The sequence below is a fragment of the Equus asinus genome, chromosome 22 (genome assembly GCF_041296235.1).
Source record: "Equus asinus isolate D_3611 breed Donkey chromosome 22, EquAss-T2T_v2, whole genome shotgun sequence".
In the NCBI taxonomy this organism is placed as follows: Eukaryota; Metazoa; Chordata; class Mammalia; order Perissodactyla; family Equidae; genus Equus; species Equus asinus.
Window position 1 is genome coordinate 36,893,908 of NC_091811.1, and position 25,896 is coordinate 36,919,803.

The 25,896-nt window shown below is 39.6% G+C and overlaps 1 protein-coding gene across 5 annotated transcripts in view; it reads left to right on the forward strand.

The window, feature by feature from the left end:
• Positions 1 to 25,896, forward strand: part of BMAL2 (basic helix-loop-helix ARNT like 2) — a 75,513-nt gene that overhangs the window by 37,240 nt on the left and 12,377 nt on the right. For all 5 annotated transcript variants that reach the window (XM_014846876.3, XM_014846877.3, XM_070495183.1 and 2 more), the window contains 8 exons: positions 5,044 to 5,123; positions 6,555 to 6,647; positions 9,353 to 9,470; positions 10,309 to 10,452; positions 23,042 to 23,282; positions 23,760 to 23,866; positions 24,022 to 24,172; positions 25,100 to 25,158. In XM_014846876.3, coding sequence (XP_014702362.2) covers positions 5,044 to 5,123; positions 6,555 to 6,647; positions 9,353 to 9,470; positions 10,309 to 10,452; positions 23,042 to 23,282; positions 23,760 to 23,866; positions 24,022 to 24,172; positions 25,100 to 25,158 — 993 coding nt within the window. The remainder of the gene's footprint in view (positions 1 to 5,043; positions 5,124 to 6,554; positions 6,648 to 9,352; positions 9,471 to 10,308; positions 10,453 to 23,041; positions 23,283 to 23,759; positions 23,867 to 24,021; positions 24,173 to 25,099; positions 25,159 to 25,896) is intronic.

Genomic DNA, 25,896 nt, shown 5'->3' on the forward strand with positions numbered 1-25,896 from the left:
CCGTATGGGGAGAGAATACTAATTTGGATGTCAGAAAACTTGATTTCGCTAAAAGCTTTATCTTAAGCTTACTATGTGAATTTGAAAAGTCTTTATATTTCTACTTGTTTTCCCATGTATATTATGAAGATAATAAAACCTTCCATACCTACCTCTCAATATTTTAGAAGTTCTGAAATGTAGTATTAATTATTATAATTTTAAGTTATTGGCAGATTTCCATTCTTGGAAAAGAAAATCTCCTTAAATTCAGCAATTTCTCTTAAAACTTCAGATTTATAAGTAGGACCTTAAAATGCATCATGCCTTACATTCTAAGGTCTTCTCACAGATTGAGACATTGGGCAAAGGAGGTCCTTAGCTGTGGCTTCTTGGGGTGTGCGTGATCATTTCTGACTTCAGCGGTTCCCCAACTTGAGTCTGAATTTTAAATCAAAGTATATTAAATGTGCATGTTTATATGTATAGTTGAAAATCACATCTGGTTTGGGAATAACCCCAGTCCAACCTGGGGGGCAGGAGGATGGAAATAGAATTGAGTGTTAGATATACGAATGTTAACGACACAACTGTATATTGAGAAGACCTGAAGGCCTGGCGGAGTAGTGAGCTGCAGACCACAGAGGAGACTCTGAAAGCTCAGATTTGTCAAGAGCTTAAGAGATTACAGTGAAATTTGGCTCAAAAAGTATTAAAAAAATAAGCAAAGGAGGACCAAGGGTCTTATTTAGATCTCTGTCCTACACTGCAGGCCAGGAGAAGGAAAATCCATTCCAGGGAAAAGAAAGTTACGGTCAGAATACAGGGACTTTGCCAAGTGTAGTTAAAGTGGCTTAGAGGAGGGCAGTGTTTACCTGGACTCCAGGTGCAAACTGGAGCCCAAAGTGGACTTTACTTCATAATGAACAAAAAATCCTGGGAAATCCATTCAGATTGGAGGAAGCGGCAGTAGGGGGGCTGAGGGGGTGCAGGGCAGAGCATACACTGTAAATTAGGAAGTAGAACTAGAGACAGCTATTAAAGGTCTATTTAACAGTAACTTGTCCAAGTTGTAAAAATAAATACTTTAAGAGACCTTCCTTAGATCTCCACAGATGGTAGAAAATGGCTTATGCACTCTAACCAGCTGACTGTGTGCAGATCTGGAGAGGGGGCAGTAGGGAAACAAAGTACAGCCCTGGGCCCATCCCTTCGGTGCCATTCGGAGCAGCACAAGTGTTGGGACTCTGCCTGGCAGGCTTCATTTTGGGAATGTGATTGGAGGTCTTATTTTCCTAACAGTCTATTGAGAAATAAGATTCTCTTTTACCCACAACCTGATCTTGCATAAGGTTTATACAGTATTTCCCTTGAATATTTTAGCAATGAACATTTGCAGGCTCAACTGAGGTCATTTGATTGCAACCCTAAAATTACCCAACAGTTTTCACATTCCCAATGTCCTGAGGAAGGAGGACCTGAGGGAAAAGCCATGAGTCAATCAACTAATTCAATACACATGAACTGAGCATCAACTAGGCTCCTGTTCTGAGCTGGGGATACGAAAATGAATGAGGCGAGATCTCTGTGCTCTGGGGGCTCACGGTGAACAAGGAGACAGACCCATGAAGAGATCATTAAACCCAGTGTGATAAATTTTCCAGTGGACGTCTGAATGAGAGGAGAGGCAAGGGAAGCTCAGGAGGGAGGAGACACTGTCTAAAGCCAGAGGGAACTGCTTGGAACAGAGCATAGATTTCACCATTGGCCCTTCTCAGCTGAAGTGAGGTGGTCAAGTATTCATCACACATCCTGGCCGGATCCTTTAGTCAGTGCTGCCCACAAGTGAGATGACTTAGGCAGCTGGATCTGCATTCTAGGGACTCACCAGTCTGTACCCCCAACTGGCTCCGCAAAAGCCTAGACACCAGATCATCGGAGGGCTGTGTGTGGATCGTGTGCTTTTGGTCCACACATAATTACTTTAAAGACAGGAGGATGATGAAATGATTTTCTTTGCTACACTCCACAGCGGTGCTTCTCAAACTACCTGGGTGATGGACAAGTGTTCCCCACCCCCATCCCTTGTAAAATCCAGTACAATTAGTGGAAAAAGGATCCTGGGCTAAGATGCCACAACAACATTACATTTCTATAAAAATGTCTAAAGGCTTATTCTTAATTTCTGTGCTCCTCTCACCACAGTTCGCTGATGACATTGCTCTGCAGCATACACGTTCAGAGAACCTGCGGGCGTTCTGTGTGTGCAGTCTTAATACCGGGGGACAATGGAGCACAGCGGTGCATGCGTGTGGGTCCTGGAGGCAAACCTCCTAGGTTCAAATCCTGGCTCCCTGACTTCATAGCTGTGTGATTTACTCAAGTTGTTTAACATTCTAATCCTCAACTTCCACATCTGTAAAATGGGGACAATGCATTTGCCTCATAGGGTTGTTATTAAAGTAAAGGATAGGGGCCGGCCCAGTGGCCAAGTGGTTAAGTTTGCCTGCACCGCTTTGGTGGCCCAGGGTTTTGCTGGTTCCGATCCTGGGTGTGGACATGGCGCCGCTCACCAGACCATGCTGAGGCGGCGTCCCAGAGCACAACTAGAACGACCCACAACTAAAATGTACGACTATGTACTGGGGGGCTTTGGGGAGAAGAAGGAAAAATAAAAATAAATAAATAAATAGTTCTATTTAAACAAAAGAGTAAAGAATAATGCATATATGGTATCACTTGTATGTGGAATCTTAAAAAAAAACGTCAAACTGGTAGAAACAAAGAGTAGAAAAGTGGTTGCCTCGGGCTGGGGAGTGGGAGAAATAGGGAGAGGTTGGTAAAAGGATACAAACTTTCAGCTAAAGGTTGAATAAGTTCTGAGGATCTAATGTAAGGCATGTGTCTGTACTTGGTTAACACTGTATTGTATAATTGAAATTTGCCTAGAGTAGAACTTAAATGTTACCAAAAAGAAAAAAAAGAGAGAGATAAATAGGTGAGGTGATGGATGTTAATTAACTAGAAGGGGGAAACCTTTCACGATATATACGTATATCAAATCACCACGATATACACTTTAAATATCTTACAATTTTGTCAATTGTACCTCAATAAAGCTGAAAAAAAAGAATGCATACAATGATGATGGTGGGGACAAGCGGAGGAAGAGGAGGAATAGTAGTTATTGTCATTTTGATCGTTATTATTGTGATATTGTCATTTTTTCAATCTGATGAACATTGTAATGGAAGTAAGTGATGTTTCCTCGTTCATCTTGGCCATCAGAAATCTGAGAGTCAAATGTGTCGCCCGCCTCTGGCAGGTATACGAACATTGTGGCATGCACTTTATTAGCCACCCACACCTGCTTCAGCTCTACCCTTACTGCCCTCTTTTTCTTGGTAGCACGTCCCCCACTCACTCACCTGGTCAGGGCTCGCCCATCCCGGCTGAGCACACTGATGGGGTTTGCCCGCAGACTTCTGCCAACCTTGCTCCAGGCCAGGCCTGGAAACGTCACTGCCTTGTCCACGTTGGTTGATTGCTGTACCTTGGCCTGGCCCTCAGAGTCTGCATCTCGCAGCCCTTTCTCAACTCCCTCTTACCAGGCCACTGTGTGGTAATAGCAATGCAAGTAATAAGGAACAGCATCAAGAAATCACTTGGGAGAATTCTTCAAGGCCTACCTAGAAGGTAGATTCCAAAAGAAAAGATTTTCTTTTGCTTATGCCAGGCTCTTAGGGGTGCTACCAGCTGAGAAAACTTTACCAAATCATACCGCGTGGTGTTGTGGGTTTTCTGGGTGTGTTTTTTCCCCACTAAGGTTATTAGTGAGTTTGGGCTACAGATCCATCCAAGGGCCAATTTGTGGTTAAAATGTCTCAGGATGTTACCGCTACCTTGCTTTTGCAAAAGCAACTTTGTTTGCCGTCCCCAGGAGGAGAGGATTATTAGAGTTAGGGAGGTTGGGAAGTAGAATGGAGGAAAAGTTGATTGACCTCAGAATGACCCTTGCCCTGAGGTTGTCTGAGGATGGCGCATGTTGGCTTGGCTGACTGTGCCCTGTGCCCCCTTGTGGCCATGAAGGGCTTTCCCCTGTCGAGGTTGGGGATGCTCTCAAGGCAAATGTAATTTTGGTGCTTTCCTGACTTCTCTCAGGTCAAACTTTTACCTAGTTTTGACCTGATCATTCCTTATCATTTTCCCACCTCTTTGGTTACTTTAGAGACTTTCATTTGAAAACAGTCGGCTCAGTGCTAAGGACTTAAAATGAATTATTTCATTTATTTTTTATACATTTTTGTATATTATCAGAAGTCTCCATATGATCTTTCAAGGGTCATGTGAAAAATCCTATGACTCCATAAAGTTTAGAATTCCAGGATCTCCCCAATCAGGGTAATTCATATGATCAGTTTTAATAAGCTAAGAAATTACAAAAATAACTATAGATTCTTGATTATTGTTGCATATCATTATAATGTAGATGTGTTACATTTTTTATAATTATTTTTTATGAACAATTATTACTGTCTGCATGTTTGAGTATAAAGGAATAGATAGTTCCAAGAATTTACAATCTAAAAGCAGGAAATTTTAATCTAGTAATAACAAAGAAAGAGAATGATTGCAGGAGAAGTCTTAGAGTGTGCTAAAGAGAAAATACCATTATCATCATCGTCAGCAGCAGCAGCATTGCTAATGTTCACTGAGTACCTACTACATTTCCATCTCTACTATGTGTATATATTTCAAAGATCAGCGGTTTGTTGTTGTTTTGCTGGGAAAGATTCACCCTGAGGAGCTAACATCTGTTGCCAATCTTCCTCTCTCTCTTTTTTTTCCCCATCCCCAAAGTTTGTTGTAGATTCTAGTTGCAGGTGCTTCTGGTTCTTGTATGTGAGCTGCCACCACAGCATGGCTACTCACAGACAAGTGGTGTGGTTCTGTGCCTGGGGACCGAACCCAGGCTGCTGAAGCAGAGCGCCCTGAACTTTAACCACTAGCCCATCAGGGGTGGCTCTCTACTATATTTTTAATAACTTTGACTTTTATTTTTAGGTATGACAAATTCTTATGTGGGAGATACGTATAGACCTTCATTTATTCAGGATAATGAGCTCAGACACTTAATCCTGAAGGTAAGGAAAGAGATATATTTGTCTAAGTTGTATTTGTCGTGTCATTTTTATTTGAATGGGAGGCAGATTTCCTCCAGGTTAGCTCCTTTTATAAAGATACAGAACTCTATATTACATTGAATTTCCTTTAATATAAAATTTTAAGTTATGCAAGTAACTGTGTCTTATTAGTTTGGGCTTGTGAAAGTGAAGACAGAGGATAGCCACTCTCCAAAATACGCAGCAAAGCTTGTCTTTAATGCTAAGCTCCTTACATTATTTAATGCACTCATCTCTGACACTGTAGGATCTATTCCCCACAGTACCACCTCCTTCAAAGCATCTCCTTGTATCCTATTCCTTCAGGATCCTGTTCTCGTAGATGAGCCAGGCACTCCTTACTTATGAGTCATTAGTCCGTACTTTGACATTTCTGTCTTCATCATTTCATACGCATGGGTTTTCACATTCACTGGCCTAGAGGTTTATTTGACATGGAAAATACGACCATGTCCTTGGCTTATCCTGCCCCCAGGAGGTCATAAGCGTCTTGATCTTGTACTATGACTACTGGTCTTTAAGCCATGATATGATTAAATAGAAAGGTTCTTGATATGTATTTTTGTGCATTTTCCTTTTAATTTTTTTAAAAGCCCCTTTTTTTATTTGAACAGCTGAATTCAAATATAGTATTCCCAAGAGGAACATAAAGGATTTTTTGCAAATAACAAGATTTTTAGAGAAAACAAAATGTACAGTATGCTTTGAAAGATCCTGCACTGATCTTTGTTTTTTTCAGTCATAACTTAATATAACCCTGGTTCTGCCCCCATAGGACATGGCTGCCTAATTTACCTCATGTTTGTTTCCAATTGGTATAAAATGAGTTCAAGGAAATGTCAAGTGAGATCGACAAACTCATCCTGCATGTCTGCACGTATCCATTTCCATACAGATTGCTTCACAGAGGATGTACTGAGTAGATCTTCTGGGAGTAGCTGATAGGTTAGAATTTTTTTAGTTTAGTTTCAAATGAGTGATACTTTGTCATTATTCAAAAAGTATAAAAAGGTGTACAGTAAAATGTCTTCATCCTTTCCTCACCCCCAGTCTACACATCCACTGGCAATCGTTACTGTTGATGTGTTTTGGTCTCTTAGTTTCTGTATGCAGTAGAGAATTTGCTACTGGTAATTTTTACATTAAGAAATATCTCAACTAAATATTCCATGGCTGAACTTTCCGTGTCAAAAACAGTTTCGACTAGGGTTCAATTTGATGTTCTTTATCAATCTTTTTAAATCTTAAGAAGATTTCTTAAAATTAATTTTACTAGCTCTAGAACTGCTCTGTTAGTTTTATTGCTACAATAATTTCCTCAAAATCTAAATGTGTGTGTGTGGGAGAGACAAATAATTTTAAAATATTCACTTTTATATTTTTAAATCCTAGAATGCAGAAGGCTTCCTACTTGTGGTTGGATGTGAAAGAGGAAAAATTCTCTTCGTTTCTAAATCAGTCTCCAAAATACTTAATTATGATCAGGTATCCAAAACCGAGGATATTTTCCATACTATGTTTTCTTTTTTTGAGAAAACACATTTCGAAGCTTTTTCTCTGAACCCTTTTTTCCCATTGGGCTGTGGGATTAGATTCCGCTAAATTAGAACTCTAAGAGAGATGGAAAGATATGTAGAAAGAGATTTTTATGACTGACAATAGTGTTCATTTCCTGACCTTCAGCAAGTTATTTCATTTTCCTGAGCCTCGGTTTCCTTCTATGTAAAAAGTGGAAAGGATGATTATACCTGTTTCTCAGGATGTAAAAACTAAATAAGGCATCATATTTGAGAGTCTCTGAAAAACGTTAGTCACCCTTCTCTGTTCCTTCTAAGAGACAGTGTTATTACTATTATTACTATTATTATTGGTGAGGAAGATTGTCCCTGAGCTAACATCTAGGCCAGTCCTCCTCTATTTTGTATGCGGGACACCACCTCGGCATGGCTTAATGAGCAGTGTGTAGGTCCACATCTGGGATCCAAACCTGTGAACCCTGGGCCACCGAAGTGGAGCATGTGAACTTAACCACTATGCCACCGGGCCAGCCCCAGAGACAATGTTATTATTTATTATTAAGTTGTATGCATTGCATAATAGCTTTCTTTTTTTTTTGAGGAAGATCAGCCCTGAGCTTACCTCTGCCACCAATCCTCCTCTTTTTTGCTGAGGAAGACTGGCCCTGAGCTAACATCCGTGCCCATCTTCCTCTACTTTATATGTGGGATGCCTGCCACAGCATGGCTCAACAAGTGGTGTGCAGGTCCTCACCCGGGATGCAAACTGGTGAACCTCGGGCTGCTGAAGCAGAACATGCAACCTTAACTGCTGCGCCACCGGGTGGCCCCCATAGCAGCTTTTCATCTAATCTCTGGCAACAAATTCTGCAATATGTCTCTTACTTAACTAGCTTTGTAATTGCTTTACGTCCTCATTACTGAACACTGTTTAGTTTAAACTAGTTACTCAAAAACTAAAGCACTGAAACTAATCCAGCAGAGTAAATAAACTAGCACCTGGGGACCGGCCTGGTGGTATAGTGGTTAAGTTCACACGCTCCGTGTCGGCCGCCTGAGATTTGCAGGTTTGGATCCTGGGCATGGACCTAGCACCCCTCGTCAAGCCACGCTGTGGCAGCATCCCTCATAAAGTAGAGGGAGATCGGCACAGATGTTACTTCAGCAACAATCTTCCTCAAGCAAAAAGAGGAAAATTGACAATGGTCATTAGCTCAGGGCCAATCTTCCTCACACACACAAAAAATAATAAAAAAATAAACTTGCACCTGGGGTCTCCTTTAAACTAGAAATCAGACAGCCCACAGCTTTAATCTTAAATAATGCCCATTAATTAAAGCCTCTATTCCCCTAAAACTTGAAACCTTGGAGAGATATAAGGCATTCATAGATAATGAGTTAAATAACAGGAAAGATATTATGAGCCTACATACAGAAAGAATGAGAACTAAATAAATCATACAGCTGGTTATAGGTGGGGACGCAAAAGCAGGGCAAGATTTGATTATTCTATCTTCTAATTGGAGATAGAGAACATCTCACACACTAAACTAATTAACAACTCAAAGTTAATTAACTAAGTTAATTAACAATTCAATGAACACTTAAGTTCCAGATTAGTGACATGAAGCCCAGCCCCCTGGGCACTGACTTTCTGTTTCAGAGACCATTCAAGAGACTCATTGACTGCTCAGCAGGACTTTGGGATCCCCCTGATGCATGGTCTCATCCTCTGCTTTTCAGATTCAGAACCTGATTTGCTCTGAAGCAGAGCTCTAGGCATAGATTTATGTTAACCAGTCACACAATAGATGGATGTATAAATCAGATTGCAAATTTCTTTGGTATGAGATATCTAACTGCCAAGCAATCCAGGCTATTTGTATCAGCTGGTTCATTTGTTCTATCTTCTGTAGGAGCATCTTCTTGGGTAACAAAGGAGTTCAGAAGAGGGGTGATCACTGTGGGTCAGGGAGGGCCTCACACGTGAAGTAGAATGTCTGCTAGGCTTTAAGATGAGCGGAGAAGGGGAGGAAGACATTTCAGCGGAGAGGGAATCTGGGGAGTAAAGACAGTGGGCTGGAGTGGCTAGGGAGCTGAGTTTGTAGGGAAGGGATAATGAATTCCAGGTGATGAGGCCAGGCAAGCAGAGGCATAGAGCTGGGAGCACACTGCATGTTGGGAGAAGTGGGATGGGAAGTGGGAGATGGTTTTCAATAGCATCGTGATTTTTTTCTTTTTTTAGTAATATGGTAGATCTCTTTGAGGCACACCATAAAGTCACAGATATTCTGTGATTTCCGTATTACACTATAACATAATCTATTTTTACCAAAGAAAAAAAGGTTTAAAGTAAATCGTACTATGATTTAGAAGTAACATGTGAATTGGGAGATGTTAATAAGAGTAACAAAAGTTAACAGAACGTGAGTGGTTAGGTGTTCGGATGTGGTTTGTGTATATCCAGATACGGCTCTGTGGACGTGTAGTATTTTTCTATCTACAAGTCTCACCCTGCTTTTAACACTAAGTTAATGTCACACAGTGTAGTAGATGTAACTCTGAGTTTAAGATAAGCAACTTTAACAAAAGAAAGACTATCATGTGTCTGTAGGAGAAAAAATATGAAAAATTCTGGTACTGATTTTAAACGAACGTCTACCTTATAAATAGGCTAGTTTGACTGGACAAAGCTTATTTGACTTTTTACATCCAAAAGATGTGGCCAAAGTAAAGGAACAGCTTTCTTCTTCGGATATCTCACCAAGAGAGAAGTTAATAGATGCCAAAAGTAAGTACTCAATTCAGCGTGCTTCCCATTTTATGTCAATAGAATTATTACTTAAAAGTAAAGCTGCCAGTGTTTTGAAAAGTTAGCTAATTATAGTTTTATCAAGAGGAGAATTATTTGTTAAACTTTACCATCATCAACCTCAGAGTTTCACAATATAACTATTATAGAGAATTTGTACGTTCATATACACATTTAAAAACAAATTTATTCATATGAAGATGCTTTTTGCTTCATATATGCTATTTTTCATATGCTAACAGAATCTTTGAAAAAAAGTATCACTTGGGATAAAAAATTCCTGGAGTTTTCATTATGTAGCTATATGCTGAGAGACACTTATTCTCTTTCTTATATGGGTTAGGTCTACTCAATATGAAAGACCTTGTATAATTGTGCTTGGGAAGTGTAAGTATTCTTTATCTTCTCCAAAAATACTTATCGTCTCTGAAAATGCTTAGTACCAAGTAATTATTTACCCTGTAAAATTAATGATGCTTTATGCCACTGATTACTATTTTAGTTGAGGGTTTTTACATTTTTTATTTAATTTTTATTTAATTTCATTTAAGTTATCTTTATTATCCACCCCTTGAGGGAAAAAATAAAGATAAATTGCAAGTGTTCATAAGTTATAAAAATGTGATTGCTTGGCAAATCCATTTTGTAGTATGTTTCACTTTGGGGTTTACTGTGCAATGATGTCATTGCTTTAACCATTTCTATTTTTCAATTTATAAAAATATGTAATAGATGATCAGAAAATGTTAGGAGATAAATTTCAAAATTTTAAAATATTCTTTTCTACCTCTTCTCTTGCCTCCTTCTGCCATGGAAGCTGGTTTGCAAGTTCACAGTAATTTTCACACTGGAAGGACACGTGTGTATTCTGGCTCAAGACGATCCTTTTTCTGTCGGATGAAGAGTTGTAAAGTCTCTGTCAAAGAAGAGCATGAAGGCTTACCTAACTCAAAGAAGAAAGGTATCATCATTTTCAAATGCCAAGTGATTTGAGGCATGGATATAAAATTAATGTCCTAAATATTTTCTGTACAGAAAAGATAAAGTGTATGGTCAAGGCAGATAATTGAGGCCAACGGCACCTAAGGAAATAAGATTGTTTTTTAACCAGAATTATTTAGATTGGCTCATCATATCTTTCAAATTTATCAGGTAATTACTTATTTTCCTTATTTCCCCAGATTTTCATGGTGCCGTTGAAATTGCAGTTTGGGGACTATCAAATGGGAAGAGATGCAAATAAAACTTTTGTTATGAAACTCCATTATTACTTTTAAAATATTAAAGTTAGGTCTTTGAACAAAGCACAATACTACAAGAATCTGATTTAATTTTGGTGAAAGTTTCTTAAGTTACAGGTGTAGTTTTAATTTTCCTGACATTGTGGTTCTTTGGTAAATATTTCGAGTTCTGTTTCCTTGTAATTCTTTTACAGATTTGTCTTGCAGATATTTACATTTTGAATTGACTTAACACTCATCTATTTGACATAATTGGGAAATTTCAGGGATGGCAAAATATCTCATGACTTTTTTGCCTAAGAACATGTAACCTATTAGATATAGGATTCCCAGTGCAAATTTTAACATGAGATTTCCTTTCACATTCTTTAAACGGATATTTATATAGATCTGCAAGATTCAGTTTATTTACAAGTTTTGGTCAGAATCTTTTTTGGTAGCCACCTAAGTTGATAATCCCTAATTCTCACTTAGTAAGCACTTGCCCACCAGACTGAGCTAAACAAGGGTTTTGAAAATTTTTTGGTGAGTAAGATTGGCCCTGAGCTAACATCTGTTGCCAATCTTCCTCTTTTCTTTTTGCTCCCAAAAGCCCCAATACATGGTTGTATATCCTAGTTGTAGGTCATTCTAGTTCTTCTATGTGGGATGCCACTACAGCATGGCTTGATGAGCAGTGCTAGGTCCGCACCCAGGATCCAAACCAGTGAACCCCAGGCCACCAAAGCAGAGTGCGCGAACTTAACCACTCGACCATGGGCCAACCCCTAAATAAGTGTTTTAATCACCGTGAAAACACTGTTCTTAACTCTGTTTTAGAATTGGGCAGGAGAGGCTTGGAGAGGTTCAGTAACTCACAGAAAGGGAAACAGGCAAAACTCACTCAAACCTAAACCCCTACTCTTACATTATACTATAAAGAAACAGGAGCAGAGTGAATCAGCCGTCCTAAGGGGGATCTGTTTGTAAACCGTCAGTTGCTTCCCTCTTGCCCTTGGCTCTGATGGTGAGAGTTGTCTGGAGTCACATGCACGGCCTCCTCAGGGTGGACGTCACAGCTGAACTGGTGGTGAAGAGGCTGTGGAATCCAGCTCACTGGGATCAGATTGGGGCTTTCCCACTTGCTAGCTGTGTGATTGTGAACAAGTTTCTTAACCCCCCGGAGCCTCAGCTTCCTTATCTGCAAAACAAGGATATTCACAGCGTTGTGTGGTTTTGTGGAGTGGGTAAATACATAGGTTCTAGACCGAGGCTGTTCAGGTTTGAATCCTAACTTGGGACCGTTAACTATGTGACAAGATAAATTACTAAATCCTTCTGGGTCCCACTCTCCTCAGCTGTAAAATGAGAATAACATCAGAGCCTCCCTCACAGGGCTGTTCCCAGGATTAAATGAGTTAATATGTGTAGTGGGTTTAACATGGTTCCTAGCATAGTAACACTCAATTAATGTTAGGAGCTGTTATGAATTCTGTTAGGAATAATGCACCCAGACTCCTAGGACGGTGCAGAGCAGATGGTAAGTACCATCACTGTCATTACCTCAAGGTCCCTGCTCTCTCTGCCTGCCTTCCCAAGTCAGTCATAGTCATCTTACCCTGTTGGGACATGGCCATATCGTGTGGAAATAGTCTCCAAGGGCAGGAAGATTCCTTCTGTGTGGATGGTCCACGGAGTCGTACTCCAGGCAGACCCTGTACTGTAGTACATTTTACCCTTAGGATTGCATTAAAGGTGAAGCAGATCCTACCGTAAGTGAATTACCCAATCTACACAGCAATCCATGAGAGGAAAACATGGCAGTCAACACAACTACCTTAACATGGCTGAAATCTCTGTGACGTCTGATTCAAGTTGTAAATTGAGTAGAGGCTAGAATTACCAGTTTTGTAAGTGTTTTAAAGATTAGCAGATTAATTTGTCTTTCCTTCTGGGAAGAGAAGATTTTCCTCATGGGCTTATTTAGCACTAGCCTTTAGTCCTCCGTTTGTCTTGGTGCGTGGCTTGTGCCCAGTGGAACCAGCCTACATCTGTAAAGCTTGATTTCTCTCTCCGCCCCCTGCCCTACCAACTTACTCGTTGCTGCTAAACCTTGCAACCCACAGGTTTGATTCTCAGCCTCTGTATTCTTTCCCCTCGACCCTGATCTAATTCTCCCTTCTGGGCCTCCCAGTCACCCTTCTGACGTGAATAAATTTGTCCAAGTCTCTCCATCTCAAACCCATGTCCACATTTGAATTAATTCCTATTCTTGAACTTGAGACTGCCTATCCACACTAAGCTTCTACTCGTAAACCCCTTGGCAAAACCTCACCCTCCACCCAAACTCACCCATCACTGTTTAAACTCCTCCCACGTGTTCAGTAGAATTTAGGTGAGCTGGAGGAATATATTTTTAAGATCCTTTTAGATAATAGTTCTCAAACTTTAGCCTACACCGGAAGCACCTGGAGGGATTTAAAAACACTAATTGAATAAGTCTGGAGTGGGGCCTGAGAATGTGCATTTCTCACAAGTTCCTAGGTGTCGCTGATGCTGCTAATACAGAGAACCCACCTTGAGAACCACTGCTTTAGACTCTTGTCTTTTTTTTTTTTTTAAGATTTTGTTTTTCCTTTTTCTCCCAAAGCCCCCCGGTACATAGTTGTGTATTTTTAGTTGTGGGTCCTTCTAGTTGTGGCATGTGGGATGCCGCCTCAGCATGGCCTGATGAGCAGTGTCATGTCTGCACCCAGGATTCGAACTGGCAAAACCTTGGGCCGCTGAGGCAGCCCCTAGACTCTTCTTAACCACTCAGCCATGGGGCCAGCCCCTAGACTCTTCTGTTAAGTATGAGATTCTCTGGGAGCACAAGAGGAGGAAAGAACAAGAGAATGGAGGAAGAAGGGATGCCCTGGGCTGCAAGGCCTAAGACTGGGGCTCAAGTTCTGTGGGTGGAGATGCCTCCCCCACCTGCATTTTCCCGTGGCTTTATCATGATTTTGTTTCTAAAAAGGTCCCTACATATTAGCTATGCCTAAGTAAAGTGATAGAGACAAGTCTGAGGTCGTTGCCTGACAGTAGTCTCTAATTAAATAGAGTTTGGTCAGCCAACAATTATTTATTGAGTTCTTACAAAATGCGAAGGATGCCCTGGGAAGAGGCAGACAGGTCATGGCTCCAGGGCACCTTATGTTATAGGGACAGGAGACAGCCAATCAACATGTAAATTAATAAATGTTTTAGGTAGTGGAAAGACTAATGAAGTCAACAAAATGGCATAATGAGGACAGGGACGAGGAAGAAGTAATTACTTTAGAATACTCAGAGAAAGTCTCTTAGGTGACATTTGATCTGAGACCTGAATGATGAGAAGGAAAGTCTATGGGATGAAATTCCTGATGGAGAGACAAGTATAAAGACCTTGAGGTAGGAAAAAAATTGGTGTTTTGGGGACTTACAGATCAGTGTGACTAGATCCTAGATGCAGAAGATAGTGTTGGGAAGGAAGGCACTGGGGCCAGATCTGTAGGCCAATGCAGGCTGGGTGCCATGGTTTGCTGGTCAGTGTTTCCTAACCAGCTCTCTGGGTGTAGTTCTGATAAGAACGTTGGTTGATATTTTCCTTTACATTAGTAAGTAAGATGAAAGTGAAACCATGAAGATATGTTGTCGGAACTTCACTCATTTGTCAGTGATATGAGTGACTTTGCTGAATTGCTTAGTTATTTTTTTTCCCCTGAGGAAAATTGACCCTGAGCTAACATCTGCTGCCAGCCATCCTCTTTTTTTTTTTTTGTATGTGAGCCTCCACCACAGCATAGCCACTAACAGACAAGTCATGTCGGTCTGTGCCCAGGAACCAAACCCGGGCACCAAACCCAGGCCACCAAAGCGAGCGTGCCCAACTTAACCACCAGGGCACTGGAGCTGACCCTGCTTAGTTTTTTAAGACCAGAAGATTACTCATTTTGGTTTTGTACTACTCACTTTATAACAACTACAGACAAACCACACATTTAAGTTTAATCTTCATTATTGACATTTCGTCCATCACTTTCACAAGTCTAGAGAATCAGAAAACAAAAAAATATATCAAGCTCTGATTTGTAGCTTTGCCAATTTCTGTGGTGTAAATAGTTACACTGTGGCTAATTTCAAGCTGCCAACACAAGGTCACTGACTGTGGAGTAGGGAAGGGATGGATGCGTGACAACACACTATGATATGGTGTTGTGTTCAGAAAGAACTTTTTTCAATAAATATTTATTAAGTACACATTTATGGGCCAAACGCTGTTCTATATGCTGGGGACAGAGCAGTGAACAAAAGAGAAACCTTGCTGGTGGTGATAAGTGCTGTGAAGAAAAAGAGAATAGAGTAAGCAGTTAGATTTAGAACCATACCTTCAGATCACTATTTCACAATGTGTTAAAGTACAGTTTTAAAAGATAATAAAACATAACTAATTATATCCCTTTCATTAAATAATATGTATAATAATTTTTAAGGAAGAAAAACATTTGGCCATTAATAAAATTTGTTCTTAAAACATTGTTTTGGGGCTGGCCCGGTGGCGTAGTGGTTAAGTTCACACATTCCACTTTGGTGGCCTGGGGTTTGCAGGTTCGGATCCCAGGCACAGACCTAGCACCACTCATCAAGCCACAATGTAGCAGCATCCCACATAAAATAGAGGAAGATTGTTACACGTTAGCTCAGTGACAATCTTCCTCAAGCAAAAGAGGAAGATTGGCAACAGATGTTAGCTCAGGGCCAATCTCCCTCACAAAAAAACAAAAAACATTGTTTTCCATATTTTTCTCATATTTTTCATTTCAGTTTTGTATTTTGTAATATACATACTATATTAGTATGCTAGTGTATATTAGTATATTAGTACAATAGTAGATGTATAAACTTGTGCACATGAGGGATGCTTAATGTTTTTATAGCATGCAAAATAGATAATGTTTGAAGACCATTGCATTAGAGCTTAGAGAAATAATGGATGAGCCTATGGGATGCCCCTAGGAACATCTCTGCTCCTTTATTAGATCCCTAACCTGATAGGAAGGAAGAATGTTTTGTGTTGTACTGGGCCCAGTGGGAGCTAAGTGATCATTGCCATCACTGCAGTAGATTATGAAGTACCAAATCAGACACCCTGGGTATGCACTCCTTAGTGCTTCACATTAATACTGCAGGAGGCCAAGACATGTAGACCAGCTGAGAGAATCTCGAGAAACATTTCAAAGGTTCTCTTCCCCAATATGGCAGACCCTACAGGATGATCAGTGAAGACATGAAAGATTTAAGGGGGCAGTTTGATGGCATCCTTCTCCACCATAACGAAAGTTTAATCCTGATTTGAGAGTGCCCACAATGGAAGAGAAGACTGACCCTGTCAAGCCTATGGCTCAGGCACCTACTCAGATGACCTGGAGGTTTACCCAACCTGCATCTCCAAAACAGAATCCCAGCAGCAGCACAGGCCATCTGGCTAGAAGGGATGGAGCATGCCAGCCTGTTGGCAGATTCTGGATCATTAAAGCACAGGCGACACCTCTTCACACTCTCCCCATTCTGATTGGCTTGAGTCCCAGGTACCCACCTTTGGTAATCTATTTATAATGCTGAGTATCTCTCATATTTGCTGCCCTTTCCACACTGTATTGAAATTCTTTTTCATTTGCCTCCCACACTATAATGAGAGCTTCATTTCTCTTTCCGTGGTGCCTAGCAATAGTAGACAATAAACATTTACTGAAGGCATAAGTGACTGTCCTCTTGTCCTTTGTTCCTAATTCATCACATAATCACTCTTAGATCCACAAGAACAATTAAGAATCTAGTGAATTAATCGACATTATAGTGTTTTGATTTCATCCAAGAAGCAATTTAAACATATTTCTAAATATTTTATCCCAAGAAGATTTTAGCAAATGCTATGGACTTAATCATGTCCCCTAAAGTTCATATGTTGAGTCCCTAAACCCTAATGTGATGGTATTTGGAGATGAGGCCTTTGGGATATTATAAAGTTCAGGTGAAGTCGTGAGGGTGGGGCCCTCGTGATGTAATTAGTGCCCTCATAAGAAGAGACACCAGAGAGTTTGCTGTTTGTGAGCACATAGTAAGATGGTAGCTGTCTACAAGGCTGAATGGGAGCCCTCACCTGGACTTTACTATGCTGACATCCTGATCTCAGAATTTCCACCTTCAGAATCATGAGGAAATAAATTTCCGTTGTTTAAGTCACCCATTCTGTGGTGTTTTGTTGTGGGAGCCCGAGATGACTAAGAGAGCAAACAACTTGACCATTTTCTTTACCATAATTCTCATGAGAAGTAAATCTGGAACCAAAGGAATCTGGGCTTTGGTAAAAATAAGTGTTTATTAAATTGACATTAAAAACTGGTGGCAGAACTCTAGGTTCTTCTTTCTTTCTGTTGCCTTAGATTTTTCATTTTGGTTTTGTGAAATTGTAAAACAGCTCATGACTGAATATATATATTCTTGGAGGATTTTTCTTATACATGGGAGCCCAAGTCAGTCACTGATAATAATCTTGGAAGTAAAATACTTTGTGTATGGTCTTTTAACCCTTTGTAAAGATACAAAAAGGAAGGTGGGATGTCCTCCTTCCATGGTACTGTTATAGTATTTTGAAGCAGTCTTGTAAATATTGAATCTTAAGCAAAAACGTGTGTGTATAGTCATAAGTTAAAAAAAAAAAATCCAGACAGCATTCTTGAAGTATGCAATAATCAAACTTTAGTCCTCCCATGTGGTTTCTACAAATAATTCTTTTTTTTTAAAGATTTTATTTTTTCCTTTTTCTCCCCAAAGCCCCCCGGTACATAGTTGTGTATTCTCGTTGTGGGTTCTTCTAGTTGTGGCATGTGGGACGCTGCCTCAGCGTGGTCTGATGAGCAGTGCCATGTCCGCGCCCAGGATTCGAACCAACGAAACACTGGGCTGCCTGCAGCGGAGCGCGCGAACTTAACCACTCGGCCACGGGGCCAGCCCCTCTACAAATAATTTTTTTATTATAAGTTTTAGAGATTTATGGAAGAGGCAGGGAAAATTTCTTTCCTTTGGAATAAATATTAATAATCTTACTGGAAAAATAGCTGTTTCAAGAATATCCGGCAAATGTCAATTAGAGCTAATTCATAGTTGAATTCTGTGATGAGCTAAAGGAACTGACATTTTTAAGTCATTCTAATGTTCCATGTTCTCATACTAGCCTCTCCTCACAGCAGCCATGATGGTGGACAGGCTTTAGGACAGAGTAGAAAGGGCCTGCACTCTGAATTCAGTAGGATTTTAATGTCAGGCCTGCTGTTTATCAACTGCGTGGCCTTAGTCAATTTCCTCTCAATATATGGAAAAATGGGTGTTACAGACTGAATTGTGTTTCCCCAAAGTTTACGCATTGAAGCCCTAGACCCCAACGTGACTGTATTCGAGGATAGGGCCTTTAAAGAGGTCATTAAGGTTAAATGAGGTCATAAGAGTGGGTCCCTAATCTGGTGTGACTGGCATCCTCATAAGAGGAAGAGACACCAGGGACACACACGCATAGAGAAGAGGCCATATGAGGACACAGTGAGAAGTCAGCTGTCTGTAAGCCAGAGAGGCCTCAGGAGAAACCAAACCTGCCAACACCTTGATCTTGGACTTCTAGCCTGCAGAACTGTGAGACAATAAATTCGTGTTATTTAAGCCCCCCAGGCTGTGGCATTTTGTTATGGCAGCCCGAGCAGACTGGTAGAATGGGTATAACAGCACCTCTTAGGAGTGTGGTTAGGATTACACATGGCTAATGCAGTGCATGGTTCCCAGCAACCACTCAATAGATGGAAGCCATTATTTGTGGTTCAGAAAGAAGAGAAGGAAAATGAAAGCACAAGAAAATCAGTAATCATTTAAAATGTACCATATGCCAAGCACTTTGCATAAAGTACTTAATTTAATAAACATAACGATCCTGTGCAAACCATCCATATCTTGCAAGTGAAGAAACTGAAGCCTAAAAAGCTTAGTTTGTCTAAAGTCACATAGAAAGTGGCAGAATCAGGAATCTGGCTTTAAAATCTGTGTTCTTTCCACCATGCCATGCCACCTACGAGAGAAGCTTCCTAGATGCTGAAGGTCATTAATGAAAGAGATGCCCTCTAGATGATTTCTGTAGGAGACGCTCAGCAAGGGGGTTGGCTTCTGTTGTAGGAGTATATTCCTGCCCACACACAATTGTTCACTCCCACATCCAGCCGGGCCGCACAGATGCCTGCCGTCAGCGTCAAATATCCTCTGAAAACAGACTTTTTAATCTGCTCAAGCACTTGAACCCAATATTCACTTAATACTCCAGAGCTCTGTGCCAAAGGCATGAGGCCAGTTTGGCCTAGGGATGGTAAGGCATGTGTTAACCATCAGCTGGGCCCTTCCTCACCATGCCTGGTTTGGGGAGAACTGTGTATAGACAGACACGTAGACAGATGCCTGGGCCAGGATAAGGTCACTGCAGAATGTAACCCTGATTGGCCACGTGGATGACTGCCCACGTGTGAGATCATTTTATATTCTACTTTAACCGCGGACGGTATCTGTCAAGTGAAATGATTGTATTGGGCATGTAGTTACTACTCAATTGTTCTTTCCAACAGTAAGTAGCCAATGGAATCACTGTGTTTTAAGACCACTCCCCATTAATGAGGAAAACCTGTAGTTAGTACAGCTGTTTCTCTTCCCTTTTACCATGACATGTCTGTTACATTTAAACCTTTAAACAATAATTTAAGACTATTTTTTGAGTGGTTTTAGGTTTACAGCAAAACCGAGAGGAAGGTACAGAGATTTCCCATGTACTCCTTGCCCCTGCACATGCATAGTTTCCCAGTTATCAACATCCTCCACCAGAATAGTATTTTTTTTTTTACCAAGGATGAAACCTACATTGACACATTATAATAATAACCCCAAGTCCATAGTTTACCTTAGGGTTCACTCAGTGTTGTACATTCTGTGGGTTTGGACAAATGGATAATGATATACTTTCATTGTTGTAATGTCATACAGAGTATCTTGACTGCCCTAAAAATCCTCTATGCTCTGCCTGTTCATCTCTCCCCTCCATCACCCCTGGCAACCACTGATCCTTTATCTCCATAGCTTTGCCTTAGTTACACTTAAATTTAAAATAAGACTAAAAAGCAGCCCTTTTTATGCTAATTGAAACTGAATTTAAGATTTATGGAAAGCCATGAGTCACTCAAGTGGAGCTTCATTACACTGTTCTCTCTGATTTTGTGTATGTTTGAGATTTTCCATAATAAAAAGGTTTTACAAAACAAGATTGACACTGGAAAACATTATTTCAACCCTGCTTCTAACATTAATGTCATGGATTCAAACTTTGAAAAAGATTCTAAGATACGGATAAAATTACTCATGTGTTTCAGTTTGTGAAATCAAAGGCCGAAAAGGATGGATGACTGCTACCAAATATCTTAGGTATTTCTAAATTTATCTTGGAAAGATCATCAGTAATGCACCCAGCGTCCATTGGTTTCTTGTACAAGTGTGGCAGATGCTATCAGAACCCCATGACATATCCTGTCAGCACCTCCCACTTCAGGGGCACGCCCCTGGCTTCCAATGTCTGACACCCATCACTCTCTACTTGACCTTCCTCTGGTCCTTAGAGACAGTTCTGTTTCCACTAGCTAGGGACAGGCTTCCAGTGGCAGGGAATCAGAGCTCTGTGGGAGCCTCCCACATCCACTGACTGAAGGGAGCTGATGGATCAATATCTTAGAGCTCTCTTTCCCTTCAAGCCACATAACTCTGAGGCTCTTGTACTGCATTTTTTTCCCAGAATGCCCCCAATAGGTTTAGCTTTGGTTTCCCAAAGTGGCAACTTGCTGGGAAACGTATCCTGCATTAGCTTCTTTCTCTTCTCTGTCTCACTTCCCCAATTCCCTGCCAGTGTTCTGTGGAATCACCTCTCAAATGCACTTCCTGAATCCTTGTCTCAGGATCTGCTTCTGTGAGAATTCAAACTAAGACAGCAAGAAACCAAGTTGGGAGACCCAGCCTGCAACTAGTTGAAGAAAAATTTCATAGAGGATTTTTGAAAGTTGTAAATTGAAGCAGTGTTTGGGTTAATAAAGGGTTTTTTCCCTTTTTTAAACCATGGAGTAAATTACACATGAATCTCTCCCATGGAGCTGATGCAAATAGATAATTTGGTAAGGATTGGGGCCTGTGACCCCAATATTTAGGGAAAAGTATAAAAGAATTCTTGGGATAAGGTTTTTTTGGTGGGATTTTTTATTAACTTTAGATAATTGATCAAATAGATTGCAGTGGGTGGAATCACATAATCCCAACTAGAAATGTGCCAACTGAATAAATGTTCAAGGTGAGAAGTGAGGGGCAGATTTAGTTGGAAATTTAGTTGTTAAGCCTGTTACGACAACCCATCTATCTAATGGTAGAAGGATCAAAGTAAAAGGCTAGGTTCCATACATAAATGTAAACCTTCTTTTTCTGTCTGTGTTTTCAGTTGAGTAGAATATTTTTAGTCAGTATCATTTGCAAATTCGCGTCATCAGAAATGCCAAACTTAGTTTTATAAACTTTTTATTTTTGACTGCCATGTAGTTTTGTTAATATGAATGAAAACTTTGTGTTTAGGCTTATCCCAATTTTAATTTCTTTGAGGTATCTTGGATGTTGGGTGAGGTAAAGGCAGGAGCCTGGAATGCCTACTCCCAGGTTTCTCATTTAACTTCCTGCGTTGATTGTGGTGCCATTAAACAGGGTAGGGAATAAATGATAAAAGACTTGGTTTGGGGTTGGAAGAGATAACGGCTTGTAATTGAAGGCTCTGTGGACCATGGAGGGGCTGATGTCTGTTAGGAATACAATGTCTTATGCATGGCTTGCAGGAGAGCTAAACTGTCTGTTCCCTGCTTTCGTGTCCAGCCACATCTGACTGCACTCTCTTTACTCTCGGTTGGCGCTGGCTGTTCCCTCTGGCTTGAAAACCTTTTTGTACCCTTCCCCCTTCATCACCCAGGCAACTCCTGTGTGAATGCCTTCCATGACAGAGCACTCAGGGTTCAGAAAGGGAGCTCTGGAGCTGGCCTGTCTACACGTAAACCTCAGCTCCACCCTTCCCTCCTGTGACCTTGGCCTTAGCTGTCAGACAATGGAGATAATATTCGAACACTTCATAGGACTGTTAAGAAGATTAAATGAACTAGACATTTAAAGCACTTAAACAGAGCATGGCACATAAAGTATTCTCTAAATCTTGGCTGTTACTCTTAGTTGCTATCTTGTAAGACAGCCCATATCATCTTCTATTGAAAAAATTTTTTTGAAGATTTGTAGTAACAGTCTTACCAAAAAGTGCCAGTTTAAAACAATGACTGTTCTGGTCTTTTCTAAATCTTACAACCAACAACTGTTTTAAGTAATTTTTACTAGGCTTTTTTCCTTTCTTAAAGATTAAACCTTTAAGTCACTTTTTTTTGTGGATTGCCGTAATGTGTATACGCTGTGTTTACTTCATTGTTTTCTTAAGCATTTCCTGATATTTGAGCAAATGGATTATTTCCAATTTTTTTATTATTCTGGTTGGACCTGTTTGAGGAGCTTTTTCCTGTGAGTTAATTGCTTGGAATTTTTCTGAAAAGTGAAATTTGAGTCAAATTTTATTTTTATACCTTTTATTATAAATTTCTCCAAATGTGCTCTAAAATGTTCCTATAATCTGTTATGTATCTATTAACCATTATAAGTACTAACATAGAAATTTAAGAGTGTATGCATAATTGTCCTCCTTAAACTTTTGAAATTAAATTATAATATATGAAAAATTTAGGAAGCTGAAAACAATGTCTTTGTGGCTGAGATCAAGGGAACATGAAGTTTTACTTTTTCTAACATGAATTACTGTAATTTTAAAAATTGACTTGGCAATAATTAAGTAGCCATAGACCTATTTAAATCTAAATTAAAACAATCTGTTAACTTTTTGATGTACTGCATATAGTTTAGTTCCTAAGAAAAATAACCCATTAAGAATGAAGCTGTTAAATAAACATGATGGGTTTATTTTCAATGCAATACTATTCCCTGCTTATATTTTATCATACTTAAAAGAATATTTCATAGCACAATTATAACTAGTATAAATAGTCAGAAATTTAAGAATTTATTCATAATGATTCAAATGCTTTTTAAAATTTAATCTTTTTTGAATTTTGAGTTATAATTGACAAATGCTCTTCTTTTAAACTTTTGAACTAGATCATAGAAAATTCTGTACTATCCACTGCACTGGTTACTTGAGAAGCTGGCCTCCAAATATGGTTGGAATGGAAGAAGAAAGGGACAATAAGAAAGACAGTAGTAATTTTACCTGCCTTGTTGCCATTGGAAGATTACATCCATGTATTGTCCCACAGAACAGTGGAGAGATTAAAGTGAAACCAACTGAATTTATAACCCGTTTTACAATGAATGGAAAATTTGTCTATGTGGATCAAAGGTAGACATCGACATGCCATAATGATTAGAGTTCAATGGATATTTAAGGCTATTAAAGATGTGGCTTAGTAGCACTGCTGGATTTTTTTTTTAAGGCTTCAGAACAGCAAATAAAGCTTGAATGAAATAGGGCTATGGATATATGAATAAATTTGTTCAAGCCAAAATGTAAACTTGGAATATTTCTTAGCCAGTGGTGCAGAAACTGGGCATGGTCTGTGGCCACAGTGTTATTGGGGTGTTGGTATTGGTATTGGTATTGGTATTGGTATTGGTGGGTGGCCACTGGCGTAGCCTCGTGCTTGGGTGTCCATTCTGTCTTGCAGCCTAGTCTGGGTCTATGGCAGCCAAAGGGAGCCCAGTGATGCATGTGTGTTACTCATCCCCTGGTCCACCTCCCTACTAGCCTGCCCACATGTGGGTTCTGGAAGGGAATACATTCATCAATTCTGAAGTTTATTTTCCATTTTAAAACCAGGACAACAGCAATTTTAGGATATCTGCCTCAGGAACTTTTGGGAACTTCTTGTTATGAATATTTTCATCAAGATGACCATAGTCATTTGACTGACAAGCACAAAGCAGGTATGCATTGAGTGGGGTAATTTTTTGGTACTTTTTAGTTACAGCTTCAGCTGTTAATTTCTCAATCCTGAGAAATCTGAAACTTGAATTAATCCTCGAGGGATCGATTTATATGGCGTAGACTGTTATGCTGATTATTATCTTTTCTTGTTAAGTTCTGCAGAGTAAAGAGAAAATATTTACAGATTCATACAAATTCAGAGTGAAAGATGGCTCTTTTGTAACTTTAAAAAGCCAGTGGTTTAGTTTCACAAATCCTTGGACCAAAGAACTGGAATATATTGTGTCTGTCAACACTTTAGTTTTGTAAGTAATTTTTTATGTTGGTAAGAACTTTATATTAATTTCAAATGAGTATCTTTGCTTCCCTCTTCTCATCTTTCGAAGCTATTAAAACTGTATGATCCTCAGGCTTTATAACTTGAGTATATATTTTGAGTAATTCATTCACTGTTCATTGCGTTACTTCTTAGAATTAAGCTAGAAGTTTGCTATTTTGTAATAAATTCCTTTTTGCTTGGTATAAAATGTGATAGTAAACATTTACTCAAGCATTTCCTTCCTACCTTTCATGGCCTTGTCTTGTCCCTCCAACAAACAGTGTGGATGTGGCTTGAAACTGTGTATCATTGTAAGAAATTGTTTTATCCTCTACATCATTTTTGCATGTCCGTCTTCTAAGCCTGGGTACCACATGTGATTGTGCAGGAGGACTTGGCTGAGGGATGAGCAGAAATTCAGGCCAACTACTGTTTGCCAAGCCCTGGGCTGTGGCTGTGTCAGCCTGAAGGAAGAGCCAACTTTTCCTGAATTGCTCAATATGCTAGCATGGCCCTGTTTCAAGCATTATTTTTCTATAAGTTTCTCTTTGAAATTGCTATAAGGTATCATCACACCAATTCTATTTCCTTATCCACAATATTTAGTTAAAAAAAAAAAAGAGCCCCAAAGCTTAGTACCTCCAGCAGCATCCCCTCTTCCCCATCCCAATAATCCTTTCCTTCCTATCATTAGTATATGAACTGTAACTGTGAGAATATGTGCTTTATAGGGTAATAGGGTATTTGTCAAACCCTGCTATGTAGCACATCAGTACCTTGATGTCTGGTTGTGGCATTAACAATGTGTATATAAAACAGATGGATCAAGACTTGAGAAATCAAATACATGAAACTTAATGTAGTTGTTTCCTTTACCTTAAAAAAAATCACCTATGATATGTCTCCATTCTAGGGGACATAGTGAGACTGGAGAAGCATCATTACTTCCTTGCAGCTCTCAATCGAAAGAAGGTGAGCTTAGTTTTGGATGAGGGAGACTTCTGACTAAGACTGTTATTATTGTCTTCTTTCTCTGTCTTGGAGAGGGAAAAATTTAAAGGTGAAATTGAAAAGACATCTATGGGTTGAGTTAGCCTTCTCAGAATTCCCACAGTACTTGGTCACGTTTTAGTTATAATCCTACATTGTATTGCAATTAGTTGTTCACTCAACTGGCTCGCCAAGGCACTGAGTTCTTCAGGAGCAGGAGTGGTGTTTTATCCATTATCTATCCCTAGCAGCTAGCATAGTTCCTTATACTTTATGGCATTCAAATATCTGTTGGACAAATTAATGAAAAGCATTAAGGGAGACTTTTTGCTTATCTTAGTTTTTCACCACAGGAGTATTTTAATCTATTATTTGTATAAATAAATACAAAAATATTAGGAAGTATTAAAAATAAAGTAGTGTTGCTCTGGCTTCAGTGTGGAGATTAAAGTGGGAAGGAACTGTCTGGACTAAAGGGTTATAGGTCATGATTGTACCCTCAATGACTTTCCACACATTTGATTCATATCACTCTTCATAAGCATCTTAAGCCATCGTGAGTTAAGTTTGTAACGATAAGTATAATGTTCCTAACATTTTAGGATGCAGCTAGTCTATTTCTTTTAAAGAGGGAAATAGGAAATATATTGGAACTGAAAGAAAGATCTTAACCAAAGTTGTATACATTTTTCAAAGTCCTCAATTGATTTTTTCCTTTTG